The following is a 26,425-nucleotide window of genomic DNA, read 5'->3' as shown; positions in this document are numbered from 1 at the left end:
CCAGAATCAACTGAATCATTCTATGTATCAAATATGAAATAAAGAAACTAAAATAAAAATGTGGGGATGAGGAAGTAAAAGAAAAAAAGTATTAAGTAAATTGAAAAATGAAACCAGGTTCTTAAAAGTATAGTTGTGCGAAAACCAGCTTAGGTTATAAAAAATCCATTTTAGATTCCAGAGCATTAAGATGGAAGTATCGTTCGTAGTAGCGTTCTGGTCGCTGGTGAGATTAACAAAGCAACAGCTGAAATTGTATATGACATATGAAAGTCCAGGAGCCCTGAAGAAACGGCTGTGATCCGTGAAATGTTGGCTATTTAAGGGAAGTAAACACCAAAAGTCCAACAGGACAGAGAACCCACCGGTATAAAACAATACAAAAGGAAGTGGGAATGGACAATGAACACTCCACTCAAGATCACTGATGTAAAACCAACTTGTTTATTTCATAAAAGGACACAAGCAGAAGCTGTGGATCCGACACAGCACTGTGTTTTGGCGTCTGAAGAACGCCTGCATCAGGGGTCACTGGCGTATATGTTCACAGATGACAGGTCTGGGATAAAACAAAGCTCGGTCCAACTAACATGCCAGAGTAACCAAAATCACTGAAAAGCTTTTTATTCTGTTAGATTTAGCCCATCAGCGATCAAAGTGGAGTTTCACATCAGTTCATATTATTTATTCCCACTTTCACAATTGGTATTTGATTAGTTATACTAAATTCATCTTTGTCCTCTGTCAGTCATAATTAGATTGTAAGCTGTTTTGAGCACAGATAGTCTCTTACGTGTTTAATGTCCAGTGGTGGATGGGTCTGGTAGCGCTTTAGTAAACAGCAGTTCCCCGAAAATAAGCCCTAGCATGATTTTCGGGGTAGGTCTTAATATAAGCCCTACCCCTGAAAATAAGCCCTAGTCGTAGGCAGCTGCGCTTCCCCCACCCCCACTGTGCAGCTGAACCCCCGCTGACCCTCCATCCTTCCTTCCCAACTGATCCCCACTGACTGCGACCATAAATATCTTCTGGCAGAGGAGCATCGGGACAGCAGCACTCACAGGTTGCTTTGCAGCCTTCTCGCTGGGGCCTTCTGTGTGCTGCGTTTCTGATGATGTCATCAGTACACAGAAGGCCCCAGTGAGAATGCCGCTGGGGCCTTCTGTGTGCTGCGTTTCTGATGATGTCATCAGTACACAGAAGGCCCCAGTGAGAATGCATCGGGACAGCAGCACTCACAGGTTGCTTTGCGGCCTTCTCGCTGGGGCCTTCTGTGTGCTGCGTTTCTGATGATGTCATCAGTACACAGAAGGCCCCAGTGAGAATGCCGCGAAGCAACTTGTGAGTGCTGCTGTCCCGACGCTCCTCTGCCAGAAGGTATTTATGGTCAGAATCGGTTGGGAGTAAAGGATGGAGGGTCACCGGGGGTTCGGCGTTTCGGCTGTGCGTCGGTGGTTGCTCAAGGGTTCTGCTGCACATGGGATGGGAAGGAGGGAAGGATGGAAGCTGGGCAAAGGGTTCTGCTGCACGAGGGATGGGAGGGATGGAAGGAAAGAAAGATGCTGCAGAGGGAAGGCACATTGGGATGGGTGAGAGGGGAGGAAAGATGTTGCACATGTGGGGGAAAGGAAGGAGGAAGAATTGGGGTGAAGGAGAGGAAGGGAGAGATGATCATGTACATGAAAAAAATAAGCCCTACCCGAAAATAAGACCTAGTGCCTTTTTGGGGCCCCAAATGAATATAAGACACTGTCTTATTTTCGGGGAAACACGGTAGTAGTAGTATATATTCTGTTGAAGGCAGCCTTTAGCTAGAGACCCTGTATATGATGATTCAAGTCTGTTCTTGGAGAACATCTGCTATAGGTAATTAACTTAGTTTGCCAGTGTTTAGTAAATCACTCTTTAAATTGGATGTGCATTGGATATATCACAGTAGCCTATTATGATCAGAACACACTGGTGCTGCTTAAGAAGTCAGACAGTTCTTCCAGAGAGCGTAATAGGGCAGAGTACGGTACTGGGGTTCAAGAAAGGATTGGACAATTTCCTGCTGGAAAAGGGGATAGAGGGGTATAGATAGAGGATTACTGCACAGGTCCTGGACCTGTTGGGCCACCGCGTAAGTGGACTGCTGGGCATGATGGACCTCAGGTCTGACCAAGCGGAGGCATTGCTTATGTTCTTATGTCTCAGCTAACCTTCTAAATTATCTAATTGCTTCTAACAAAAAATTTGTGTGTTAATGAATCGTGTTTAATTTATATATCCAAAATTTCACATTGGCAGTAATGTGCTATTTTGACATGTATTCATAGTTCATGACTTCAGTAATCCGAAAAGCACATTGCATAACTCATTCAGAATTATTACCTAGTTCTTGAAGTAAAACTGTTTGTTTTCTTTGATGGCAAGAGTCCAATTTTGTTAGCCAATCAAAGTTATCTCATGCTTTTAATGGATACAAAACACAAAGGCAGCATGCTTTGTTCAGGCGTTTCCTGCATGAACAGTTCTGTTTTCTGAAGTTAGGAGCTGGCTGGAGGCAACCAGTTTGCACTTATGTAAAATGTTTGTGCTCAGTTTTTATGCAGTAAAGTTTATTTCCAGATTAAAGCAGTCTAGTTATCTCAGGGCATCAGTTGCATTAAAAAAAAAAAACAGGGCCATAAAGAAGCATGTAACTTATGAGAAATAAAATACAATGTACAAGCTGTCGGTGAAACTTTTTAAAAAAATTTTATTTTAGAATTGCATTAAGGTACATCTTGTTAAGTGTATTGTTACAAGAGGGGGATTTGGAAGCAGAGAAATTTCTCTCCCAGTCCCCCCTCCTTGTAAACAAATGCAGTAGCTGAAAAAGTGAGAGTAAAAAGGAAAGCTTTCATAAATCATGTAGCAGAAAGAGGAAGACGGACAAAAATATATGGAAAAACTACGAGATGCAAGAAAAGTTGTCAGAAAAGCAAAGATACAAATGATTGGACAATTTCCTGCTGGAAAAGGGGATAGAGGGGTATAGATAGAGGATTACTGCACAGGTCCTGGACCTGTTGGGCCACCGGCTACTTCTCCTCCTCCTCTACCGGATCTCGAGGACACATTGGGGTCTTTATCTCCATCCAGATCCCCGTCCTCATTGGATCCAGAAGGCTGTCCAGCTGTCTTTTTCTTCCTTTTTGCGTCAGATGGCAGCCGATTTGGACATTCAACTGGACACTGGGTCCAAATTTTCAAAGGAGTACCTCGAGACCATGCATCTCCCTCAACCTCCTGCTGAATCCCTCAAGCTTCCTCTTCATAAGCTACTGGATCAGACCTTTGTCCGATGTCTGGAAACCCCCTATTCCATCCCAGCTGTCCCGGGGAAGTTGGACTCCAGATACCGGACAGTTCATCATAAGGGGTTTGATGGTGCTCAACTATCCCATCAATCCCTTCTCGTGGAATCTTCGTTGAAGAGGTCTCACCCTTCTCGAGTATATGCCACTGTTCCACCGGGCAGAGAGGGCAAGACGATGGACAGATTTGGTCGTCGGATTTTCCAGAACTCCATGATGACCTCCAGAGTCCTCAACTATAATTTTCATTTTATTACATATTTTGAGTTTTTTCTGTCCATCCTCCCCAAGTTCACGGCCTACTTGGATCCTCGGGCACATTTTGAATTCCAGGAAGTTCTGGCCTCATTGTCTCAACTTCGGCTACATTTGCTTCAGTCCTCATATGATGCCTTTGAGCTGTCTGCTTGGACTACTGCTTGCTCGGTGGCTATGCGACGCCTGGCATAGCTCAGAACCATCGACATGGATCCCAATCTACAGAACCGGCTGGCTAATGTCCCGTGTGCTGGCACTGACATCTTTGATGAGTCCATAGAGGCAGCAACCAAGAAGCTTTCCAGTCTATTCTCCGTCCTAAGCCTAAGTCTGCTCCTCCTCGTCCTTCATGTCCGCCTTTGATTTACCAATGGCGTTTTCCACCAAAACAGGCTCCTGCCACTCGTCAGCCTGTCAAGAGGCAGCATCCCCAGAAGCAGCAGAAGCCTCAACCACCTGCTTTGCCCAAGGCTCCTCAGCCTTTTTGACTGTCTTCTGGAGAGCATAACGTCAGTCGTTCTGCCCTTCCCCGTTTTTCCCCCTATCAGAGGTCGTCTTCATCATTTTTACCATCGATGGACTACTAGTACCACCGACCTCTGGGTCCTCTCCATTGTAAGGGAGGGATACTCTCTTCAATTCCACCAAGTTCCTCCAGAACATCCTCCAAGAGAGTATCCTTTCACCTCTGCCCAGACCGCCCTTCTTCTTCAGGAAGCTCAGGCTTTGTTGCAGCTCCGAGCTATCGAGCCAGTTCCTTTGGCTCAGCACAACAAGGGGTTTTACTCCCGGTACTTCCTTGTTCCGAAGAAAACGGGCGATCTGCGTCCTATTTTGGATCTCAGGGTGCTCAACAAGTTTCTGGTCAAAGAAAAGTTTCACATGCTGACCCTGGCATCTCTGTATCCCCTCCTCGAACAGGAAGACTGGTTATGCTCTCTGGATCTCAAGGAGGCCTACACTCACATTCCCATCCATCCGGCCTCCCGTCAGTACCTCAGATTTTGGGTGGGAAATCTGCACTTTCAATACAAGGTTCTACCTTTCGGCCTGGCCTCGTCACCCAGAGTCTTCACCAAGTGCCTGGTAGTGGTGGCCACAGCACTCAGGAACCATGGTCTTCAGGTGTTTCCCTACCTGGACGACTGGCTCATCAAGGATTCCACGTCTCAGGGAGTCGTCCTGGCGACCCAATGGACTATCTGGTTCCTGCAGAGTCTGGGATTCGAGATCAACTTTCCAAAATCCCATTTTCACCCTTCTCAGACTCCTCCATTCATCGGAGCTGTTCTGGATACTATCCAACTCAGAGCGTTCCTTCCTCAGCAGCGTCTGGAAACTCTTCTCCACCTTTGTCATTCGGTGTCATCTCGTCCGTCCATCTTGGCGAGACACATGATGGTTCAGTGTTCTCCCTAGGGCCTTTTAGCTGGGCGGTCCGCCCAGCTAATTTAGACGAGCGCCTGGCTATCATTTGCTGCTGCCGCCGCTGCTGAACATTAAAAAACCCCAAAAAAACCCAGCTTGGAGTTTTCAGCCCGTAGCGAACTTATGCTCCGGGGCTCTAACGTGTGCGTGCCGGCTTCCCTTCTCTTCCCTCCGAAACCGGAAGTTATGTCCTGGGGGGGGGGAAGAAGGGAAGCTGGCACGCACATGTTGAGAGCCCTGAAGCAAGCGTTCGCTACGGGCTAAGGCGGGAGACAGGTTAGTGAAGCATTTGCTCTTCTTGCTGCCGGGTCCTGCCTACTTTCTGTTTCCGCGAAGGCAGGACCCGGCAGCATTTCCCCCAATAGGTTGATCGCGATCTTGGGCCGATCAGCCTTCTTCTCCCCGATGGCAGAATTGACGTCAGGGAGAGAAATGCTGGTCGGCCGAAGCAGGGAGAGCTTGGGGCGGCGTCAGCTTTCGGGCCTGTTATTGGTGGCGGTTTGGGGCCTGTTATTGGTGGTGGTTTGGGTTCTGGTCCCCGATGGCAGTGGCAATGGCTTGGGGGAGGGCAGGGAGAAAGAAAGAAAAAGGGCAGGCAGGGAGACAGAAGGAAAGAAGAGAAACAGAAAAAAAAGAAAGGGAGAGAGGAAGGAAAAGTTGGGGGAGGGAATGAGGTCTGGAGGAGAGGAAGCATACAGGCTAAAAGAAGAGAAGAAAGATTGGATGCACAGTCAGAAGAAGAAAGTGCAACCAGAGACTCATGAAATCACCAGATAAGGTAGGAAAAATGATTTTATTTAGTGAGGTAAAAGATGAGGGAAACAGGACTGTGAAATATGAATTAGTGAATGTGATCAATAGAGGGAGCATTAGGGCTAACCAGGACTGCTATTTTGTTAAGAGAGGAAATATTAACGCTGCTACTTTCCTTTGTTATCACAGGGAATGTGTTGGTATCTTGAAAGAAGTTTTTTAGATCTCAGCCAGAGAGGTCTTGTTGTTGGCTATGATACACGAAGTCAAGCAACTAGTAACTGCAGCAGTAAGAGGTAAATTTAGTAGCCCTAGCTTTTAATGTTAAATCTGAATGCCTGTGTAACTGAATCCTGATGTAAAGAAACGTTAGCATAGGGGCAGCTTTATGATGAAACAACCCGCTGTATATAGTGGAGAAGTGACTGATTTAAGGTGACATTTTTCAAAACTGAAGGTAACTGGAAAACATTGAGCCAATTCTCAAAGTTAAAATATGTGCTTATTTTCTCATTGCAACGTGTCTATGGAGTTTTTTTGGGGGTATGCTTTGTTTCTCTTGTGGAATATGTATAGTTTCAAAAAGGCAAAACTAAGCGCACTGTCTCCCCCTAGTCGGACCCCCTCTCCATACCTACCTACTTTCCCATAAGAAAAAGCATACAAGTTGTGTTTGGGGGGGAGGGGAAGGGGGAGGGGGGGCAACCACAGTCCTCAAGGGCCACAACCCAGTTGGATTTTTAAGATTTCCACAGTGAATGTAGATGAGATCTATTTGCTATTTATGGAAATCTTTTTTTTTTTTAATTCTTTATTCATTATAAATCATAAACAAGTGTACATAAATACATCCATTACAATTACAATATAACACTTGAAAATCTATATCATATGATCTAGAACAAAAATATATACCCCCTCTCACCCACCCCTCTCAAAGCAACCTAAAATTCTTTAATCATTGTAAAACATACATCAAATGTACAAATACCACACATTATACTTCCAATATAACACTTGAAATTCTTCACAATCGTTTGAAACAAAAACATCAATCCCCTCCCACCCACTCTTAAAGTAATTATAGCAAAAAATCAATATTAAATATACCCTACCCCATCCCCCAATGTGTAAATATAATCTCCCATTAAAAAAAAAAAGATGTCTACTCATTACAGTACTTTTCCATTGGCCCCCAAATCTTTATAATCTTTTTGTGGAAATCTTGAAAACACGACTGGATTATGATCATGGAGGACCATGTTTGCTCCCTGCTTTATATTTTAGGACAAGTTTCAGAGATATCTATCCAGTTAAATAGTATTTGAAAATTGTCCTTGCTATGTTAAAAAAAAACAAAATCAATACCTCTATATGAGTAGGTAGAGACAGATAAAAAAGGCAGTGGTAACTGAGCTTTGCAGAGCACCCTTAGAGTACTGTAAAACCTTAACAAGTGTGTTTAATGTAATGTAAAGGGAAAGGGGGAATATGACATATTATCCATAACTTTGGCTTTTTTTTCTTCCAAATTTATAATAGACTTGCAAAACTGGCAGCTACAGTTTTTCTCAGTAAAGGGATAGTGGTATACTTATTTTCCAAATATGTCCCTACACCTTTTGTGGTAAGTTGTGTTTTTGTTTTTGTTTTTTAAATCCTTATTTTATTAATTAACATGAATGCCTTTTTGTAATTTTATCAGAACTCTTTCTAGTGATCTTAGGCAAATACCTGTGAAACCTGGTAATTCTCTTTCCATACAGGTGAAAATGTTGTGGTTTATAGAATGTACGTATACTTTAACTATACCTATTTGTTCACCTCTTTGAGTGGGGCTTTCTTCTGGAAAAGTGGCTTAAAAATATCTTTCATGAATTTTTCTAATGTCTGTTCTTTTGAGCTGCAGTTGAAATTTGTTTTAAGCTGTTTCTCTATAAATTCTACTATTTGTAAGCAGCCTTATTCAGAAGTGTCACAAATCAAACATCACCCAATTTTGTGTGATGTGATATACTGATCTGATTAATGCGGACTATTCTGATCAGCTTGATTGAGCTTTTGGCTTTCTTCAGAACATAACTAGTTTGCCATAGGATGTGATAGCAGCAGTTTAGGGTTTAAAAAAGGTTTAGACAAGATAGACATAGTGGAAGCTACTGCTTGCCCTAGGACTGGTAGCATGGGATGTTGCTATTACTAGATAATGACACGGTGACAAAATTCATCACCGTTCCCTTCCCCGCGGATAATCGCGGGAAATAAACCCATGTCATTTTCTAGTGTCTATTTCATCCTCTGTCCTTCTACACCAGCATTATTCAAAGTAAAGCTTGCGGGTCAGTAGTTGTGGCCATTCATACTCTGATTCTTCCCTCTTTCCTTAAAGAATGACATGAAGATGGTTTCCCGCGGTTATCCGCGGGGACGGGAACGGTGATGAATTTTGTCACTGTGTCATTCTCTAGCTGTATTTAGGTTTCTTCCAGGTACTTGTGACCTGGATTGGTCATAGCTGGAAACAAAATACTGGGCTAGATGAACCATTGGTCTGACCCAATATGACTGCTAGTATATTTTTCAAATATCTTATCTCTGGCCACTGAAGGAAGGGAAGCAGACTATGTTAAAAGGAGTAATCCCTCTTTAGAGCAGAGAGTCTCTTGATTTTCTTGGTTATTGTAGAGAAGAGATGAAGTGGAAGAGATAACCCCCACCAAATAAATGGGGAAATTGCTACTTTTAACACACATGAAGAGTGAGCCATGTGTTGAGATGGTATTTACACCAATGATCTGGATAACCAGATTTTTTTAAATCCACTTTTTAGTATGTGTGGGTGAGGAAGTGAATTTTATGCTTTAAAAGAAAGTCTCGACTGCTTGTTGCTTTTAAATTGGAAGGGTGGGAAGCAGTTCTGATTCTTCATGAGCATACCCACTTTCTTCTTTTTTTTTTTGTCTACCTCTTTCCCCTTCCTCCATGGTTTCCTGTTTAAAAGAAAAGCTTGTGCCAGAGTCAACTGCTGAAACAAGGAACTAAGCGGTTTTCTTCAAGTGTTAATGCTACCCTTCCTCTTCAGTTCCAGAGCTGCTGCTGCAGCACTGCTGACTCTCCTTTTCCTTTGTAGCATTGAGGTCATTTGAGGTCTAATAGGCTTGATTGCTTGCCATGAACTTTCTCCTCCATAGTTTGTGTATGCCAGCATTTGTGGAATTGAAGGCATTTGGATGATCCAAGATATACAGTGATAAGTTCATATTGGAAAATGCTAATTTCAATTTTGAGATGAACTCATGTAACATATAAAGACCAATTAGCTCATCATATTTGCCGAGTCAGTCTGCAGTCATCAAGTATAGTAGGAGTTGGATTGCCTTTAGATTTGATTTGCATGTACATGATCCAAAATTCTATTAATGGGTTTGAGAAGAAGAGGGTTCTTTTTTCTACTTTTATAAGATTTTTTTTTTTGTTAAATCACTCTTTTGATCGCAATTCACACCTTTTTGCTTCAGAGGTTCCATGCAAGGGCAGCTCTGACTGCAGGAGATCGCAGACTTTGTGGAAAGTCTGTTTCCGGAGGGTTGGCTGCCTAGAAGTGTACCCTCTGGACAGCCTTCACTTTAGGATTGGGGCTCAGGGACCATTCCCTTGGGAGCTTGCTCACCTCAGGTTTGACCGCTAGTGGGTCTGAGCGCAGGCTTTGTGGCTGCATGGAAGTGCACTCGGGATTGGAGCCGACTACGTCCCTCCACTAGATCGTATCCATACAGGTGCTGGTGGAGGTCTCCGGCTGTTGGTATCTGGCCAGTAGGGCAGTCAGAAGATCAACAGTCCAGTTTGCATGCTTGTTGAAGCAGAGGATCTCCCTGTAAGCTGTTTCAGCTTCCTTTCCTGCAGTTTTCAGCACCTTATGGCACAGTGAGTACAGAGCTGATGCCTGTTTTAATGATTCTGGGGGTCTCCAAAAATGGATTTTTGGGCAGTTTGGGAGTGAGCCAGGAAAGGATTCTTTGGATTCATGTCCTATTTGCGGTGGTTGGCTTTCCGATGTGCGCTGCAGTGCAGGAGAGGGGCGAAATATTATCGGCTGAAGTTCCCTCAACCTTTGAAGGGGGTCCTGCTGCTCTTTCTTGCCAAGAGCACCCTAAAACATTGAAAGGGGCTCTGGATAGTGCCCTTGTGGCCCCAGTAAAACACAGCAGTGATTTCGTCATCCAAAGCTCACAAGTACTCCAAAAGTTCTAAGAAGGATCCACAGGAGACAACTCCCGCCCCAAATAATGGGTTTTCCCCAGAATTTATTAACATGATGTATCAAGCTTATTTGGCAAAGAAAAAGGTGCCTTCTATTTCTCCTCAGGCATATAAACTCTGGTTATGGGGGTCCCCCTTTCCCAGGCCACAGGTGTCAAACCCAGTCTCCCTGAGATGTCTTAGACTGTGGCACCAGAGGATTCTGCAGTTGACCTGGACACACTGACCATGCCTTTACTCATGCAGACTGGCACTGCTGCCATGGGGGATGTTGCAAAGCTCGCAAATCTCCATGAGCAGGATCCAAGAGGTTTCCCAGATCTGGGTGAGGATCCCATATTGCAGAGTTCAGTCTGCTTCTGCAGCATGTTCTCTTATGCATAACGAAAAACTGCAGTCTGCCACTTTTCCTGATCATCAGTACATAGTCAAGATGCTCATGGACATTTGGAAGGTGCCTAAGGGTCCCTTGAAATGTGCTAGAGCCATGTCCAATCAGGGACTTCCTTAGACTTCTCCCTAAGGAAGTCCCTGATTGGTTGAGGTGCCCCAGGCCTTTCCCAAGGGAGAAGCCTGAGGCGCCTCAGCCAATCAGGGCCTTAGGCCCCTCCCCGTGCATCAGCGGAGCAGCAGGAGCACTTTTGCCCTTCCTCCTGCTCCCGAAGACCACAGGATTCGGGAGGCCTGAGGATCAGGAGAGACTGGGCACCCCTCCTGCTCCCACTGTTTCTAAAGGTACGGGGTGGGTGGGTGGACTGGGCCTGGCCAGGTGGTGTTTGTGATGGCAGGAGGGACATGGCATCCCTCCTGCCTTCTATTCAGCAGGGCATCAGTGCGCGCGGGGGGGGGGGGGGCATTGGCGTGGGGGCATCAGCGTGGGGGGGGGGGGCAGGCTAAAACCACAGGCTGGCAATTATATAAAAAAATATAAAAAAGGAATAATTCCTTTTTTATGTATTCTGTAAAAATTTCCAGTCTGTGGTTTTAAAGGGCAGGAGAACGACCAGGATAGAAATGACTGGTCTTCAGCAGTCGCTTCTTTTCTGATCAGCAAGCCCAATTGGTGTTGGCTAAAGTGTTTAGTGAATTGCTGCCCTCCCAAATTTGCATGGCATTTCCCTCATTTGCATGCACGGATTTGGAGGGGGTCTCTAAACACTTTAGTGAATTGGGTCGGAGGGAAATTGGGTCGCAAAGGGCTCACAAACCGATTGGTATACTATCGGTTTGCTTAGTGAATCTAGCCCTTAATACCTCTATACCAGTATTTTCAACCTTTTTACACCCGTGGACCGGCAGAAATAAAAGAATTATTTTGTGAACCGGCAAACTACTAGGACTAAAATTTAAAAACCTGGTTTCCGCCCCATCTCTGCGAGCTCGGTCCCCGCAAATCATCTGATCCCATCCGCGCAAGCCTCAGTTATGATTTTATATTGAATGTATTTTATTAAAGTATAAAAAGAAACAATATTCTGTACAATTGTCATTTTATAAATACAAATAATACAGGGCAAGGATCAATAAAACCCATCTCCCCTCCTCTTCATATATATCCCCTCTACTATCAAGAAGACTGAATAAGCTAAATTATCCCAGGACAAGCAGGCATGATATTCTCACACATGGGTGACGTCATCTACGGAGCCCCAGCGTGAGAATATATGCCTGCTGTCCCTGGATAACACCTGTTACGGTAAGTAACTGTGCTTTATTACAGAATGCAACACAAAAATATCATGCTAACAGAATAACACAGTCACACATAGCAGGAATAGTGTTAGGGGAGTGCAACTAGGGCAACTGCCCCCTGGTCAGAGAGTGCCCTAAGCCAGCTGGAAGCTAAAGAAGCACTGCCTGGGCTTTGCAGTCCCCAGTTAAGTCTAACAACAGCTCTAGCAGGATATATATTTAAAATCTGATATATTCTAATCATAAAATAGAAATAAAATTATTTTTTTCTACCTTTTGTCTGTGGTTTCTGCTTTCATCTTCTTTTCACTCCCTTCTAGCGTCTGCCCTCTCTGACTCTTCAATCCAGCATCTGCCCCTTCCATCTACTGTCTGTCCTCTCCCCCTTCCATATGGTATCTGTCTTCTTTCTATGCCCCTCTCCCCTTTCCATCCAGCCTGCATCCCCTCTCTCCTTTTTACATGATTCATTCCAGCTTCACTGCTCTCTTCATTTTTATCTCTCCTACACCAGATCTACCATCATTGTCCCTCTCTGCTTATTTTTCTGCTGACCCCTTCCCATCATCAATCGCTCTACTTTCTCATGCCTGTCTCTCCCCTTCCCCTCCTCTAATCTTCCTGCCAGCTGTTTCCTTCCTTTTTTCCTTCTCCCTTCCCTCCTCCTCCAGCTTCCCAGACCCCTTTCCCTCCTCCCCTCCCAGCAGCATCTCTCATTCTCCCTCTCCAGTAGCAACTGTCCCTTTTTTTCCCTTGCCCAGCAGCTTCCAATAGTGGCTTTCTCCCCTCCCAGCAGCTCTCCTTACTTCCCAGCGCAGCGATTCAGGAAGGCAGCCTCGGGTCTTTTGTTGGGTCACGCCGCCTCCGAGGAAAGAGGAAGTTGCATCATTTGAGGCGGCCACAACTCAGAAAAAGCCCCAAGGCTGCCTTCCTGAATCGCTGTGCTGGTAAGTAAGGAGAGCTGCAGAGAGGGGAGAAAGCCATTGTTGGAGGCTCCCCATGATCTCTCCTGCCCAGCACGGACCAGCTGAAAATATCTCGATCTTGCCTGCCCTGCGCGGACTGGCAGCAAACTGAAGTTAATCAATCTCGCCGGCTCTGTGCAGACCGGCAGAAATTTCCTGCGGACCAGCACTGGTCCACGGACTGGCGGTTGAAGAACAGTGCTCTACACTGATGGGAAAAGGGGGCAATGTCTGGAAAGCAGTATATACTAATGCTCGAAGTATGGGAAACAAGATTCTGGATCTTAAAGCTGTGATGGAAGAATATGAGTTGGATATAGTGGTGATCATGGAGAACCATGACTGGGATGTAAGTTATACTGGACTATAATCTGTTCAGAAAAGACAGGGTATGAAGAAAAGGAGAGCGAATGTTAAAGATAAAATTAAAGCCACACGATTGATCTGAAGGGCAAGGAAAAGGCACTGTGGATCAATTTGGAAAGAGGGAATGGTGCATATATTTACATTGGTGTGATATACAGGCCTCCTTCATAGACATAACATAATATAAGCCAATTTCTAGACCTCATAACCAGATAGTTCAATGCAGTTCACAAAAGATTAATATAGAAAACATAAGAAGTGAATGAACACAATGAATACTAATTACCTATAAACTTAATAAAAAGATGAGTTTTTAAAATTGCCTCCTAAACTGAAGATAGGAATGAGACGTCGATAACAAAAGCCTTATGTGTAGCTGCCTGAAAGGAAAGTAAACACTCATGATATTTTTTAAAATTTACAACCATTGGTTAACAGAAATACGAAAAGAGCATGAGTTTTCCTGAGATTCCTCTGAGAAGTGAAAATGAATTAATCTATCAGGTAAGGAGGTGCTTGGCTAGTAGTGACTTTGTAGTAAATACAGCCCAATTTGAAGATAACTTGCGCTTCTACGGGAGCCAATGTAACCTCGATATAAAGGGGTGACATGATCGAACTTGTTCAGATTGTAAATAAGTTTGACTGCGGTGTTCTGATTAGTACGTAATCTTCAGATGTTTTTCTGGACACCCGCAAGATATACAATATTACAGTAGTCCAGATGGCTTAAACTAAAGACTGGACTGAGGATTTAAATGCTGGAACATCAAAATATGCTCTGTGTGCGCAGTTGCCACAAAATGTAAAAACCCTTATGAACTACAGCATCAATTTGGTTTTTCATTGTTAAATTTTGGTTGAGGGTAACCCCAGTATTTAAAAGTGGAATGAATCAGATATTGCATGACATTTACAGTTATAAAAGAATCAAAAGATAGCTGTCGAGGAGAGGCAAAAAAGAACTTTGTCTTGTCAGAATTCAACTTCAATTTATATTCCAACATCCAAGCTTCAGTTTGGTCTCACAGCCTCAATGGTGTGAGTTATTTTGCTAACCAATGTTTTACAGGGAATTATAATAGTAATATCAGCATAACTAAACAGTTTTACCTTGAGATTATGTAATCTTAATCTGAGATAGACATTTAAAGTCAGTTGGAGAGAGGTGAGCCCTGAGGAACTCTGCAAGGGGTTTTCCATGATGCTGAATTAACATTGTTAACTCTTAACTTGATAAGTGTGAGATTCAAGAAATCCCTGAAACCAAAGTCATCCAGAAGTTTTATGGTCAACCAAATCAAAGGTGCTACTTAAATCAAACTGTAATATAAGTGCATTACTGCCCTCACTGAACAAATTGTGGAGATAATCCAGGATCGTGGCCATTACAGTTTCCGTACTAAATTGAGAGCGAAAAATCTGATTGCGAGTCGTGTAACAATGTATAATGCTCAAGGAAATTTGATAATTGCAATTGGACCAATCCTTCCATTATTTTAATAAAAAGTGGAATTGAGGTAATCGGCCTGTAATAGATATAGACTCTTAGCTTATGTTATGTTCCAGCAGTTGATAATGGAAACCACAAGGGATGGGATCATACTAGACTTAGTGCTTACAAACAGGGAAAGTATTTCTGATGTTACAGTGGGTGATCATCTGGCATCCAGTGATCACTGCATGGCACGGTTTAATATTAAGATGAGTATAGAGAGGGCTCATTTAATAGCACAGGTTCTAGACTTATAAAAAAACCTAACTTTGTTCAGATGGAGGATTACGTCAAGGAATTGTTGTCTGGATGGGAACGTCTAGAAGGATTGGAAATGCAATGGGCAAACCTGAAAGGAGTAATTGTAAGGGTGACAAACCTTTTTGTGAAGCAAGTTAGTAAAAGTAAGAGGAAAAGAAGGCCACTTTGGTTCTCAAAAGTAGTAGCTGAAAAGGTAAGGAATAAGAGGTTAGCTTTCTTAAAAAAGAAAAGGTCACAGGAAGAGGAAGATAGGATAATTTCAGAGAGGCTGGTCATGTAGTCAGGAAAGCAAAGAAAAAAAAATAGCTGACATGGTAAAATGGGGCCAAGACATTTTTAGATATATTAGTGAGGTGACCCATCAATTGAGCGCAGGACAAAAGCGTGCCAACACTCGCGTGCAGGATGTATGTGCACTGCCGGTCCTGCCGCTTTAAACCCATTAACGCTGTGAGGGGGGGAGTCGGCATGCTACCGATTGGGGGGGTTGGGGGGAACCCCCTCCACTACACTGAAAAACTCCCAAACTTCAAAAACTTAACGGAAAGCGGAAGTTTTAAGTGTACTTGGGGGGATCACCTCTCCAAACCATGCCCCAGCAGGAGCGCGAGGACTGCTACATGCTTTGGGGGGCTTCCCCCCATACCCCCTCACAGCGGTAATGTTACCAGTTTTAAAGTGTTGGGACCGGTGGTGCACATACGCCTTGTACGCAATTGTTGGCGTGCTAATGTCCGGCGCACTTTAATTACGGAACCATTAGTGATAGGAAGAAGTGCAAAAGTGGCATTGTGAGACTCAAAGGTGAAGGGGAGAAATATGTAGAAGCTGATAAAGAAAAGGCTGAATTGCGTAACTAATTTCTGTTTTGTGTTCATGGCTGAAGCACCAGAAGCGGAAGACAAACATGAATAAGGATGGAAGAGTGGTAGACCCTGATTGATTTTCAGAGGGTTGTGTTCGTGAGGAGCTAGCTAAAATAAAAGTAGACAAAGCGCAGGTCCCTAATTGGAACTAAACCTAGCCCTTATCCCATCCATCATCCTCTTGGGGGGGTTGAGGGGGCCCCTAGGTGCCCCAAAAGGATTGACATGGGCCCCGTTTTGGGGTCTCAGCACTATAGAAAGCATCCAGTCATTCTGTGGAACCGGGGGAAGAGATATCTCATGTTTTGGCTTTTTTGGAGAGAGGGGTTGTCGTCTCATCATTTGGACCCATATGTGAGAATATTTGCCTGCTGTCCCCAGATAACACCTGTTACAGTAAGTAACTGTGCTTTTTGGGTGTTGGTTGCGGGCAGAAGCTCCATGTTCCCTCTCTTGATGAGGGTGCTTTTGAACATTCCACTGGTCTGGAAAAGTGGGAAGGATGCTATGGAAGGAGAGAAATTGGCTTACCTGATAATTTTCTTTCCATTAGGCCATTCACACTATTCTAGAGGCCCTCCCTATTTTGGTTTCTGCGATCTGGAGCTGTGATGCAATTCTGTGGTCATTTTCCTCCTTTTGCCTGAAGGAGTTTTTTTGGCTGGCAGGGTGGGCCATTTGTCCTGTCTGCAGTCGTAAGTTGATTGTGATGTAAGTCAGCCTATGTTAGACAAAGGTAAGAATACTGTATTAGACTGGGTAATGATATTGTAATCATCTTAAAGTAATATTTTATCAACATTTTCTTACTTTCTAAGTCAATCACAGCACAATCCATTTGCGGTGAACATTTGTTGTGGTGCCGCCTCCTCTTTATATTATTACTGCTGTGTAGCAATACTTGGGAGTGTGGGAGACTGGGGCTGCTAACAGCTGGCGGGGGAAACTGTAGTAAAAGCATCATAAAGTCGAACAGTCGTAACTTGAATAGGTTGTAAGTCGACGAGTACCTGTATATGTATATATGTGGAGTGGTTGCTAGATTCTTGTTTTCCTGGTTTCACTCTGCTTGTCTATGAAGATACTGAGGAGCTAAGGGTGGGACACGTCCTATCAAACAAGCAAAAAGGAAAAAGTCCGCCTTGTGATATAGTCCAAATGTATGAAAAAGGCAGATGCGATGTTAAAACAGTCAACAGACAATCTCTTTGGACAATCTTTATTGTAGCCGCAGGGCTCAGTGCATGGACCCGCGCTCTTTAGCATCTTTGTAGACGATCTGGACATGGGTGTGATGAACGAGGTGATTGGGTTCGCGGACAATGCGGGGTTGTTCAGGGGGGTGGAGACGCAGGGGGATTGCGCGGATCTGCATTGTAACATGGTAGGGCTCGGGGAATGGGCATCGACATGGCAGATCGGGTTCAGCATGGATAGGTATATAGTGATGCATGTCGGTGGCAGAGGTCTCATGCGCAGATGCAGGGTGTCTGGGGCAATACTTGGAGAGACCTCCCAGAAAAGGGACTTGGGAGTTCTGATCGACAAGCCGATGAAGGCGTCCATGCAATGTGCGACGGCAGCAAAAAGGGCAAACAATGCTAGGAATGATAAAGAAGGGGATCATGAACAGATCAGAGAAGGTTATCATGCCACTGTACCGGGCCATGGTGCACCCTCACCTGGAGTACTGCGTCCAGCACTGGTCACCGTACATGAAGAAGGACACGGTACTACTCAAAAGGGTCCAGAGAAGAGCGACTAAGTTGGTTAAGGGGTTGGAGGAGCTGCCATACAGCGAAAGATTAGAGAAACTGTGCCTTTTCTCCCTCGAACAGAGGAGATTGAGAGGGGACATGATCGAAACATTCAAGGTACTGAAGGGGATAGACTTAGTAGATAAGGACAGGTTTTTCACCCTCTCCAAGGTAGGGAGAACGAGAGGGCACTCTCTAAAGTAGAAAGGGGATAGATTCCGTAAGGAAGTTCTTCTTCACCCAGAGAGTGGTAGAAAGCTGGAACACTCTTCCGGAGTCTGTTATAGGGGAAAACACCCTCCAGGGATTCAAGACCAAGTTAGACAAGTTCCTGCTGAACAAGAACGTGCGCTGGTAGGGCTAGTCTCGGTTGGCATGCTGGTCTTTGACCAGAGGGTCGCCGCGTGAGCGGACTGCTGGGCATGATGGACCACTTGTCTGACCCAGCAGTGGCAATTCTTATGTTCTTTGAAAAATCCCTTTGAAACTCTGTTTACATATGCAGATGACATCCTTGTCCTTCTCGAGATAGATTTGAACCTCACTAACCTCACCGAAAATATAACAGCTTGCATAACTGAGCAAGGGTCATTGACGCCTTTGTGAAAGCTTCAGGTTTGAAAATAATTATACATGCAAAATGACACCAGCGCAAGGTTTTAAAAATTATAACCAAGATTTATGGAATTATTGTTTCTATTTTTCCATTATTAGATCAAAAGAATCCAGCATAATTGCTTACCGATTGCGCTAATGGGAGATCGTTATAGTGGCCAAAATGCTGGCCTTCTCCTAACGGTCTCGTTTTACTAGCTCCAGAGTTTCTATTATATACTGTTGGCTTTTCAGTGACATCATCATCATAACAACCAATAACAATTCTATGGGTGGTCTTAAAGTTTAGACAAAAATTCCTCCACGTTTTCAAGTTAGACAGTTTCAGAAAATTACTTTTGATTTCTGAATTAACATTAACATATTCAAAAAGAATCTACAATTATTAACAGGGTGCTGATAAATGCTCAGCCCTAAAGGAAAAAACTCTTCCTAAGCTGACAGGTTCAAACTGCATAGCCTTACACAGAAACCTTACTCTGGAGGAGGAGGGGGGCAAGTCCCCCTCTCCTCTCCCTGAAGCGTGGGCTTCCAATGCCCCCCTTCCTATTCTTAAGACTGACTCTAATTACTTCCAGAAGCTGCTGTAGGATTTTTCCTTAGTGTTCTTTTTATAAACCATTTATATCACCACATATCACATTCAGGGGCCCCAAACATTCATAATTTCATTCATATCTTGGCCATTCATACTTCATACATTTTATACATCAGTTTAGAACACGTTATTTTCCTAGCCAGTCTACAGCACATGTGGTATTAATTAACACCACGCTGCTGGGAGCGGGAAAACTCAGAGAGGACAAAGAAGACAGAAAACTAATCACTGGCACAAGATGGTGTCCAAACAGAGAACCCAAAATGGATTCCATGTAAACATGTAATCATGATTTCCACCATGCTTTGGCTCAACAGCAAAGTACATACACAGATATTATTATGCTTTCCCTTATATTAATCCTGTAGGGATATTTCCGTATTCACACCTGTGGGTTAGGCCTACTACAATCCTTAGTGTATTTTTCTCTGGCCTTAGCTACATTATATTTAAATTTTTATTCACCTGTTTTTCCGTACGCTTCTATTTGGGCGTGGTCCTTAACTGACACAGAATTGTCTCTAACTAGAATTACCCAGAATCATATGAAAAACTGGCGCTTTTGTAGAAAAACTCCACAAAAATACTGCACTATCATGCTCCGACATCCATTCCATTATCGTCCCATAAACAGCACCCCCTGCTGGCCACGAGCCACTACTCCTCAATAACAAAACTCCAATCCTGGGCCTCTGTAAAAATGAAGCTGAATGAGTCCAAAACAAAACTACTCTGGCTTGGCCCAAAATTAGATCAGTTACCCACGCTCATTCCACTACCTTCTGGTCCCACACTGCAGATCGAATTCTCAAGCAAAGTTTTGGGCATCATTATTTACTCTATACTTTCCTTTAATGATCATCTCAACTCTCTGGTAAAAAAATGTTTTTTTTAGTCTTCACATGTTGAGGAAAGTGAGATCCTGCTTCCTCCAACAACATTTTGCTGTCCTTGTACAGTGGTGCCTCACACAACGAACTTAATTCGTTCCAGGAGCAAGTTTGTTATGCGAAAAGTTCGTTATGTGAAACGCGTTTTCCCATAACAATACATGTTAAAAAAAATAATTCGTTCTGCAGCATAAAATATGCTAAGATGACATAAAAAAAGATAAATTTGTCAAAATGGTGAAAATGGTGGTCTTGCTGAGGCCAAACTCTTTGACGAGGTCACACTGTTTTACCCCACATTCACTCCTTCTAATTATTTCCCGTTTCATTTCAACAGAAATCACCTTCCTGCTTCATGATATATAAAAAATATTGAGTTTATCTTAAAAGGACGACTGTATACAGTGAGAGAGGGCAGTTAAGTGCAGTGCCTGCGCGGAAGGATGCAATACATCGGCAGCTCGGGCGACTTCGTTGTGTGAAACGAAGTTCGTTGTGTGAAACGAAGTTCGTTGTATGAATCAAGACATGAAGTTCGTTGTGTGCAGCGTTCGCTGTGCGAGGCGTTCGTTGTGTGAGGCACCACTGTACAATCAATCATTCTTTCCAGACTGGAATATTGTAATTCCATCTATCTAAGTCTAACCAATAAAAATCTTCAAAAACTTCAGCGGATCCAGAACACTGTGGCTAGGTTGAACTTTGCAAAAAGCAAATTTGACTATGTTTCCCCGCTTCTGTCAAAACGTCACTGGCTTCCGGTGATTTCTAGGATTCAGTTTAAATGTACCTGCCTAATATTCAAAATCCTATATGGCATTCTTCCTCCCCTAATTCCACTATCCTGGAATTCTTGGAGACCTGACACTACCAGATCCGCCCACAAACTCAAACTATCTTTCCCCTCGTTAAAAGGCATCATGTATGCAGGTAAATTAGGGAAATCCATTTTCTTCAAATTCACTGAGATTTGAAATAACCTCCCTGCCTCGCTGCTGAACCTAGGTTATTCCGAAAACATCTGAAAACCTGGTTTTTCTCCAAAACGTAAAGCTATCTATTTAAAATATAAAGCTAGCTATCCTCTTCATAACCTCTAATTTCTTATTATGTCCTTCTCTCATTTATTGAATTTACCTGTAAACCGTGCTGAGCTCTATATGGAGATGATGCGGTATACAAACTTAAGGTTTAGTTTAGTTTAGCCGTCCTAACAAAGATCCTAGTTTTGGCAATATCACACAATGTATGATTTATTTATTTATTTTTTTAATAGTGTTTGTGCCCTGAGGAAGACAAAATGATATTGCCAAAACTAGGATCCATGTTGGGACTAATACAGTAAAGATTACCCAAAGAGAACAGTTTTGACATCTTATCTGCCTTTTTCATACATCGGGACACTTCCTATATCATTCAGCTCTTCTCGTGTGTTCTATCTCCACCTGCTGGTTGATGAACATAACTATTCTACTGGTCTAGAATAGTGTGAAGAAAATTATCAAGTAAGACGTAATTTCTCCTTATGCGGTCAGTACACTTCAGAGACTTGTGTTTGAATGGAATATTGAGTTTTGTACTTATACAGGATTTTGCAAAGGCATGTAGTTAACTTGAAAATATTTTTTTCTCTTTTAAGCCCTATGCTGTACAGAAACTCAAAGCTGTAGCAGGTATAATGATCACAGCATCTCATAACCGCAAGGAAGATAATGGATACAAGGTAAAAATTTAGTACTTAAGAAATAGTCGGACTTTCAAAACAAAAAATTTCTTGTTCCATCATAACATACTTTCCAGTGTAATAGGTGAAACATTCTAGACCAGTGTTTTTCAACTCAGAACTGGAGTACCCCCTTGCCAGTCAGGTTTTCAAGATAGTCACAATGAATATGCACAATAGAAATTTGCATATAATGGGGGCAGTGTATGCAAATCAAGTTTGTGCATATTCATTGTGGATATCCTGAAAACCTGACTGGCAAGGGGGTACTCCAGGACTGAGTTGAGAAACACTGTTCTAGACCAGTGTTCTTCAACCACTGGTCCATGGACCGGTGCCGTTCCACAGAAATTTTCTGCCAGTCCGCAGGGCCGGTACCTCCATCGGGCCCAAGAGATTGTTCTGTAGCCGCCGGTCCTCGGTGTGATCAATGCAGGGTCTTCGGGCCGGCTCTCTGAGTGCTGCATTGCACAAAGCTGTGGGAAGCAGCTCCTCACGCGCGTGTCCTGCGCCTGACCTGGAAGCCTTCTCTCTGATGTCGCAACATCAGAGGGAAGACTTCCAGATAAGGCTTAGGACACACGCGTGAGGAGCCGCTTCCCACAGCTTTGTGCAATGCAGCACTCAGAGAGCCGGCCCGAAGACCATGCGTTGATCACGCTGTGGAATGGCCTGAAGCTAACACTGGGGGGCAGGCCAGAATGCAAGGCACATGGAGAGAGAGACAACAGCGGTAGGGGAAATGCTTTTAATTTTTTTTATTTAGTGATTTTACATCTGCTGTCTGTTCAGGAAGAAATGCATTTGTTTCTTTTCCTCTGGGATTGCACTGCTTGTAAAGTCTTGCATCTTAGGGTTTGTTTGTGAATATTAGTACTTTTAGTTTTTGGTCCTGCATTTGCATGGGGGTTATCTGATTTCTGGTAGGAATGAATATTGAAAAGTATACAATGTGCTTTGTGTATTTTAATTTTGTGGTTAACCATTATGTGTTCTTAATACGATTATATTGTGTGTGTGTATATATATGAAAAATGGATGATTTTTCACAGTTGCAACATAAATATGGTCTTAATAAATCATAAAGCTTTAGATCAGGGGTGTCAAAGTCCCTCCTCGAGGGCCGTAATCCAGTCAGGTTTTCAGGATTTCCCCAATGAATATGCATTGAAAGCAGTGCATGCACATAGATCTCATGCATATTCATTGGGGAAATCCTGAAAACCCGACTGGATTCCGGCCCTCGAGGACCGACTTTGACACCTGTGCTTTAGATGGTTGCAACTGAAGCAGGCCATTCAGGCGGGGTTCCCTGAATGGAAAACACTTAAAAATCAATATAGTTTGGAGTTCTTATGCTTTCAGGTGGACTTCTTGGGACACCAGGCCGCACAGTGGTATAAATTGATAAATGGATTAGATAAAAAGAAGCCTAAAACTGGTCTTAGAGATATTTGGAGCATTGATATTAAGCATCAAATTACTGCGTCTCAATGGCCACGAATTTGGTCTTGGAGGATGAGATCTACAGTGTCCGCATCTATGAGACAAACTTGGTTTTTTCTCTTACATAGAGCTTTTTGGACTCCAGTTAGATTACAAAAATTGAATAGGTCTAAGTCTAATAGGTGCTGGCATTGTAATCTTGAAGTAGGGACTCTAGAGCATTTATTATTCTATTGTCTCTTTATTTTAGCCTTTTGGAAATCAATTTGGGGCTAAATAAATTGTTTGTTGGAGAATCCTGTGGCACTATCTTATGATACAATTCTATTTGGTATGTCAATGAGGACACAGAGCCAAATTTCATCAAACAATAACAAGCTTTTATTGATTATGACAGGGGTCGCCATACAACATATTACATCTAATTGGAAGAATTGGAGTAGACTCAATTACTGTTTCTGGTGGAATTCGATGTGTCATATTTATAAAATGGAAAGAACAATTGCGATACAAAAAGGAAATTATAATAAATTTAAAGAGATCTGGGGGCCATTGACAAAGTATTGCAATGAATAAATACAATTTTTCCATTATAAGTACAAGTGCAGATGAAGGGGTGGGGGAAATTTCTGAATTAGTTTTAAAATTTAGTTCATTAGATAAGAATACTTAACTGATATATTTGATTACATATAGTATGGGAGGGATTGGAGGAAGGGGATTAAATCTTATATATTAATGTTAAATGATAAGAATTTCAAGTGATGTATACAATTATTAATATGTCAATTATTTATACACTTGATGTAAGTGGTAAAATGAAAAAAGAATTAAAAAAAAAAAAAAATGGATGGAAAAAATGGTATTACAATTAGTACTATTATGGCGGCGGGGTCTGGAGTGGAGATTGGGTGGAGATGGGCACGATTTAGCCCAGTGTTCTTCAACTGCCGGTCCGTGGACCGGTGCTGGTCCACAAAATTATTTTATTTCCGCCGGTCCATAGATGTCAAAAGGTTGAAGAACACTGTTCTAGACAACAGGTTATTTCCCCATAGAGTGTTCCCCCACAAATTCGCGGACTCACTAATTTGCGGTATTCTCAGACCGCCTCTTCCTATACTAAAGTTGGGCTACACCAGGAACTGCGTGTCAAAGCAGCTCCTGATTGGTGTAGCCTTACTTTAGTAACAGGAAGAGGTAGTCGGAGCATACCACTAGTGATTTTCTTTACTCGCTGGCGCTCTAGCTGCTCTCTCCTGCCTTTTGACAGGTAAAAAATCGTATTCGCAGCTTTTTGAAATTCGCAGGGGTTCCTGGAACGGAACCCCCACAAAAGACTGGCATTTCCTTGGTAACAGTGTCCCTGGCTTTAACTTAACCACTTCCATATGTTGCCTCTGGAATTTTCAAAACCTAAAGTTTTATAGTATTAGTTTTTTATCCCAGGACAAGCAGGCAGGTATTCGCACATATGGATGATGTCATCGACGGAGCCCGGATGCGGACACCTCGCAAGCAGACTTGCTTGAAGAAACTCAAAGTTTCGAGTCACCCGCACCGCGCATACGCAAGTGCCTTCCCGCCCAGCGCAGGGTGCGTCTCCTCAGTTCTCAGTTTTCCGCGGAGCCGAGAAGTCCGTCTTTGACTCTCTGCGTTTAACTTCGTTCACTTTGTGCCTTCTCTCAACCGCGGTTTGTGTTTTTTTCTTCACGAATCGCTGTTTTATTTTCTTTCTTTTATTTAAAAAAATAAATAAATAAATAAAATTTTTTCTTCTTCTGTTTGTTTTCCAGGACAGGCTGCTCGGTTGCAGCCCAAAGGCTTCAACTTTGCGGCGGCTATTTTTCTGTCTATGTCCCAGCCTGCTACGGGCTTCAAGAGGTGTAGCAAGTGTCAGCGCGTGATCTCTCTTACAGGCCCTCACGGACGCTGCCTCAAGTGCCTTGGGCCAAAACATCATCGTAGGTTGTGCCTGTCTTGCCAAACACTTCAGCCTCGTGCTTTTAAGCGTCATTGCATTCTGGTGGACAAGCTTTTCGAGATGGAGTCTCCTGCTGATCCCTCGACTTCGAAGGCGTCTTTGGCCTCGACTTCCACTGAGGCTCCTTCTGCGCCTACTGCTTCCACCTCGAGCCTCATTAGATCTTCGTCGTTTGCAGCAGCTCTTGCTTCGATATCATCTGATGTATCTTCCCTTGTTTCCTCAGGTCAGATAGCTCAGCAGTCGGTTCCGCCGGTGGTGATTAAAGTGTCCAAGACTCCTACTAAGTCGAAACACACTCACACTACCTCGAAGGAACCTCCAGCCAAAGCAGGTGGTCCGGTTTCAGACGCAGATCCATCCTTGCCGGTTTCTTTCCAAACCATGTTAGAGAAGCAGTTTATTCAGTTCCTTACTAACATAGGACCCAAACTGCTTCCTCTTATCCAGCCTGGGCATTCAGCAGACTCCTGCGAGGTCGAGCCACTTCCTTTGCTACAGTCTGAACTTACACACTCTTTGCAGGGAGCAGTCTCTGCGAGTGTCTGGTCTGCCATCCAAGCACGAAAAGCAAGGAGCAGAGTCTTTGAGAGTGCATCGAGGTTCCTCCACCAAGCCTCTGGAGCTTCGATCTACAGCCTCTAGTCCTATTCATACATCGACATCGGCTGCCTATATCTCTGTCTTTTTTTCCCCCCTATAGGAGGTCGTCTCCATCATTTTTACAATCGATGGACGATAATTACATCCGACCTCTGGGTGCTTACCATCATCAGAGAAGGATACTCTCTTCATTTCACTCAGGTTCCACCAGAGCTTCCTCCAAGAGAGTATCCTTCCAATCCATCCCAGACCGCCCTTCTTCAGGAAGCTCAAGCTCTGCTTTCTCTCCATGCTATCGAACCAGTTCCCTTGGAACAGCAGAACAGGGGGTTTTACTTCCGTTACTTCCTTGTTCCGAAGAAGACGGGCGATCTGCGGCCCATTCTGGATCTCAGGGCTCTCAACAAATTTTTAGTGAAAGAAAAGTTTAGTGAAAGAAAAGCATCTCTTTATCCCCTTCTCGAGCAGAACGACTGGTTATGCTCTCTGGATCTCAAGGAGGCCTACACTCGTATCCCCATTCATCCGGCCCCCCTCAATACCTCAGATTTCGGGTGGGGAATCTGCATTATCAATACAGAGTACTACCCTTCGGCCTGGCCTCGTCTCCCAGAGTGTTCACCAAGTGCCTGGTAGTGGCAGCAGCAGCTCTCCGGAATCATGGTCTTCAGGTATTTCCCTTCCTCGACGACTGGCTCATCAAATATTCCACGTCTCAAGGGGTTATTGTAGCGACCCAATGGACTACCTGGTTCCTACAATGTTCGAAATCAACTTTCCCAAATTTCAACTTCAGCCCTCACAGACTCTACAATTCATTGGAGCTGTTCTGGACACTGTCCAACTCAGAGCATTCCTTCCACAACAATGTCTGGAAGCTCTTCAACTCTGTCATACAGTGTCTACCCGCACTTCCATCTCAGCGAGACACATGATGATACTTCTGGGTCACATGGCCTCCACAGTACACGTGACTCCTTTTGCCAGACTTTCCTTGAAGAAGTCTCTCCATTGGTGGATGGTCTCTTCTAATCTTTCCAGAGGCTTGCTTTTTCAAATGCCCCCTCATCAGAAGGTCCTCACGATGGACTCTTTGACCTACGCTTGGGGCGCTCATCTGGATG

General features: G+C 43.6%; 1 protein-coding gene across 1 annotated transcript in view; it reads left to right on the top strand.

Annotated features, from left to right (window-relative positions):
- Positions 1 to 26,425, top strand: part of PGM2L1 (phosphoglucomutase 2 like 1) — a 148,223-nt gene that overhangs the window by 12,811 nt on the left and 108,987 nt on the right. Inside the window, 3 exon segments of the mRNA XM_033948576.1 lie at positions 5,970 to 6,076; positions 7,323 to 7,407; positions 21,185 to 21,268. Of these exon segments, the coding sequence (XP_033804467.1) occupies positions 5,970 to 6,076; positions 7,323 to 7,407; positions 21,185 to 21,268 (276 nt within the window).

The sequence above is a fragment of the Geotrypetes seraphini genome, chromosome 6, assembly GCF_902459505.1.
Source record: "Geotrypetes seraphini chromosome 6, aGeoSer1.1, whole genome shotgun sequence".
NCBI classification, from domain to species: Eukaryota; Metazoa; Chordata; class Amphibia; order Gymnophiona; family Dermophiidae; genus Geotrypetes; species Geotrypetes seraphini.
Note: the sequence above shows the minus strand (reverse complement) of the source record. Positions and strands in the feature narration are given on the sequence as shown.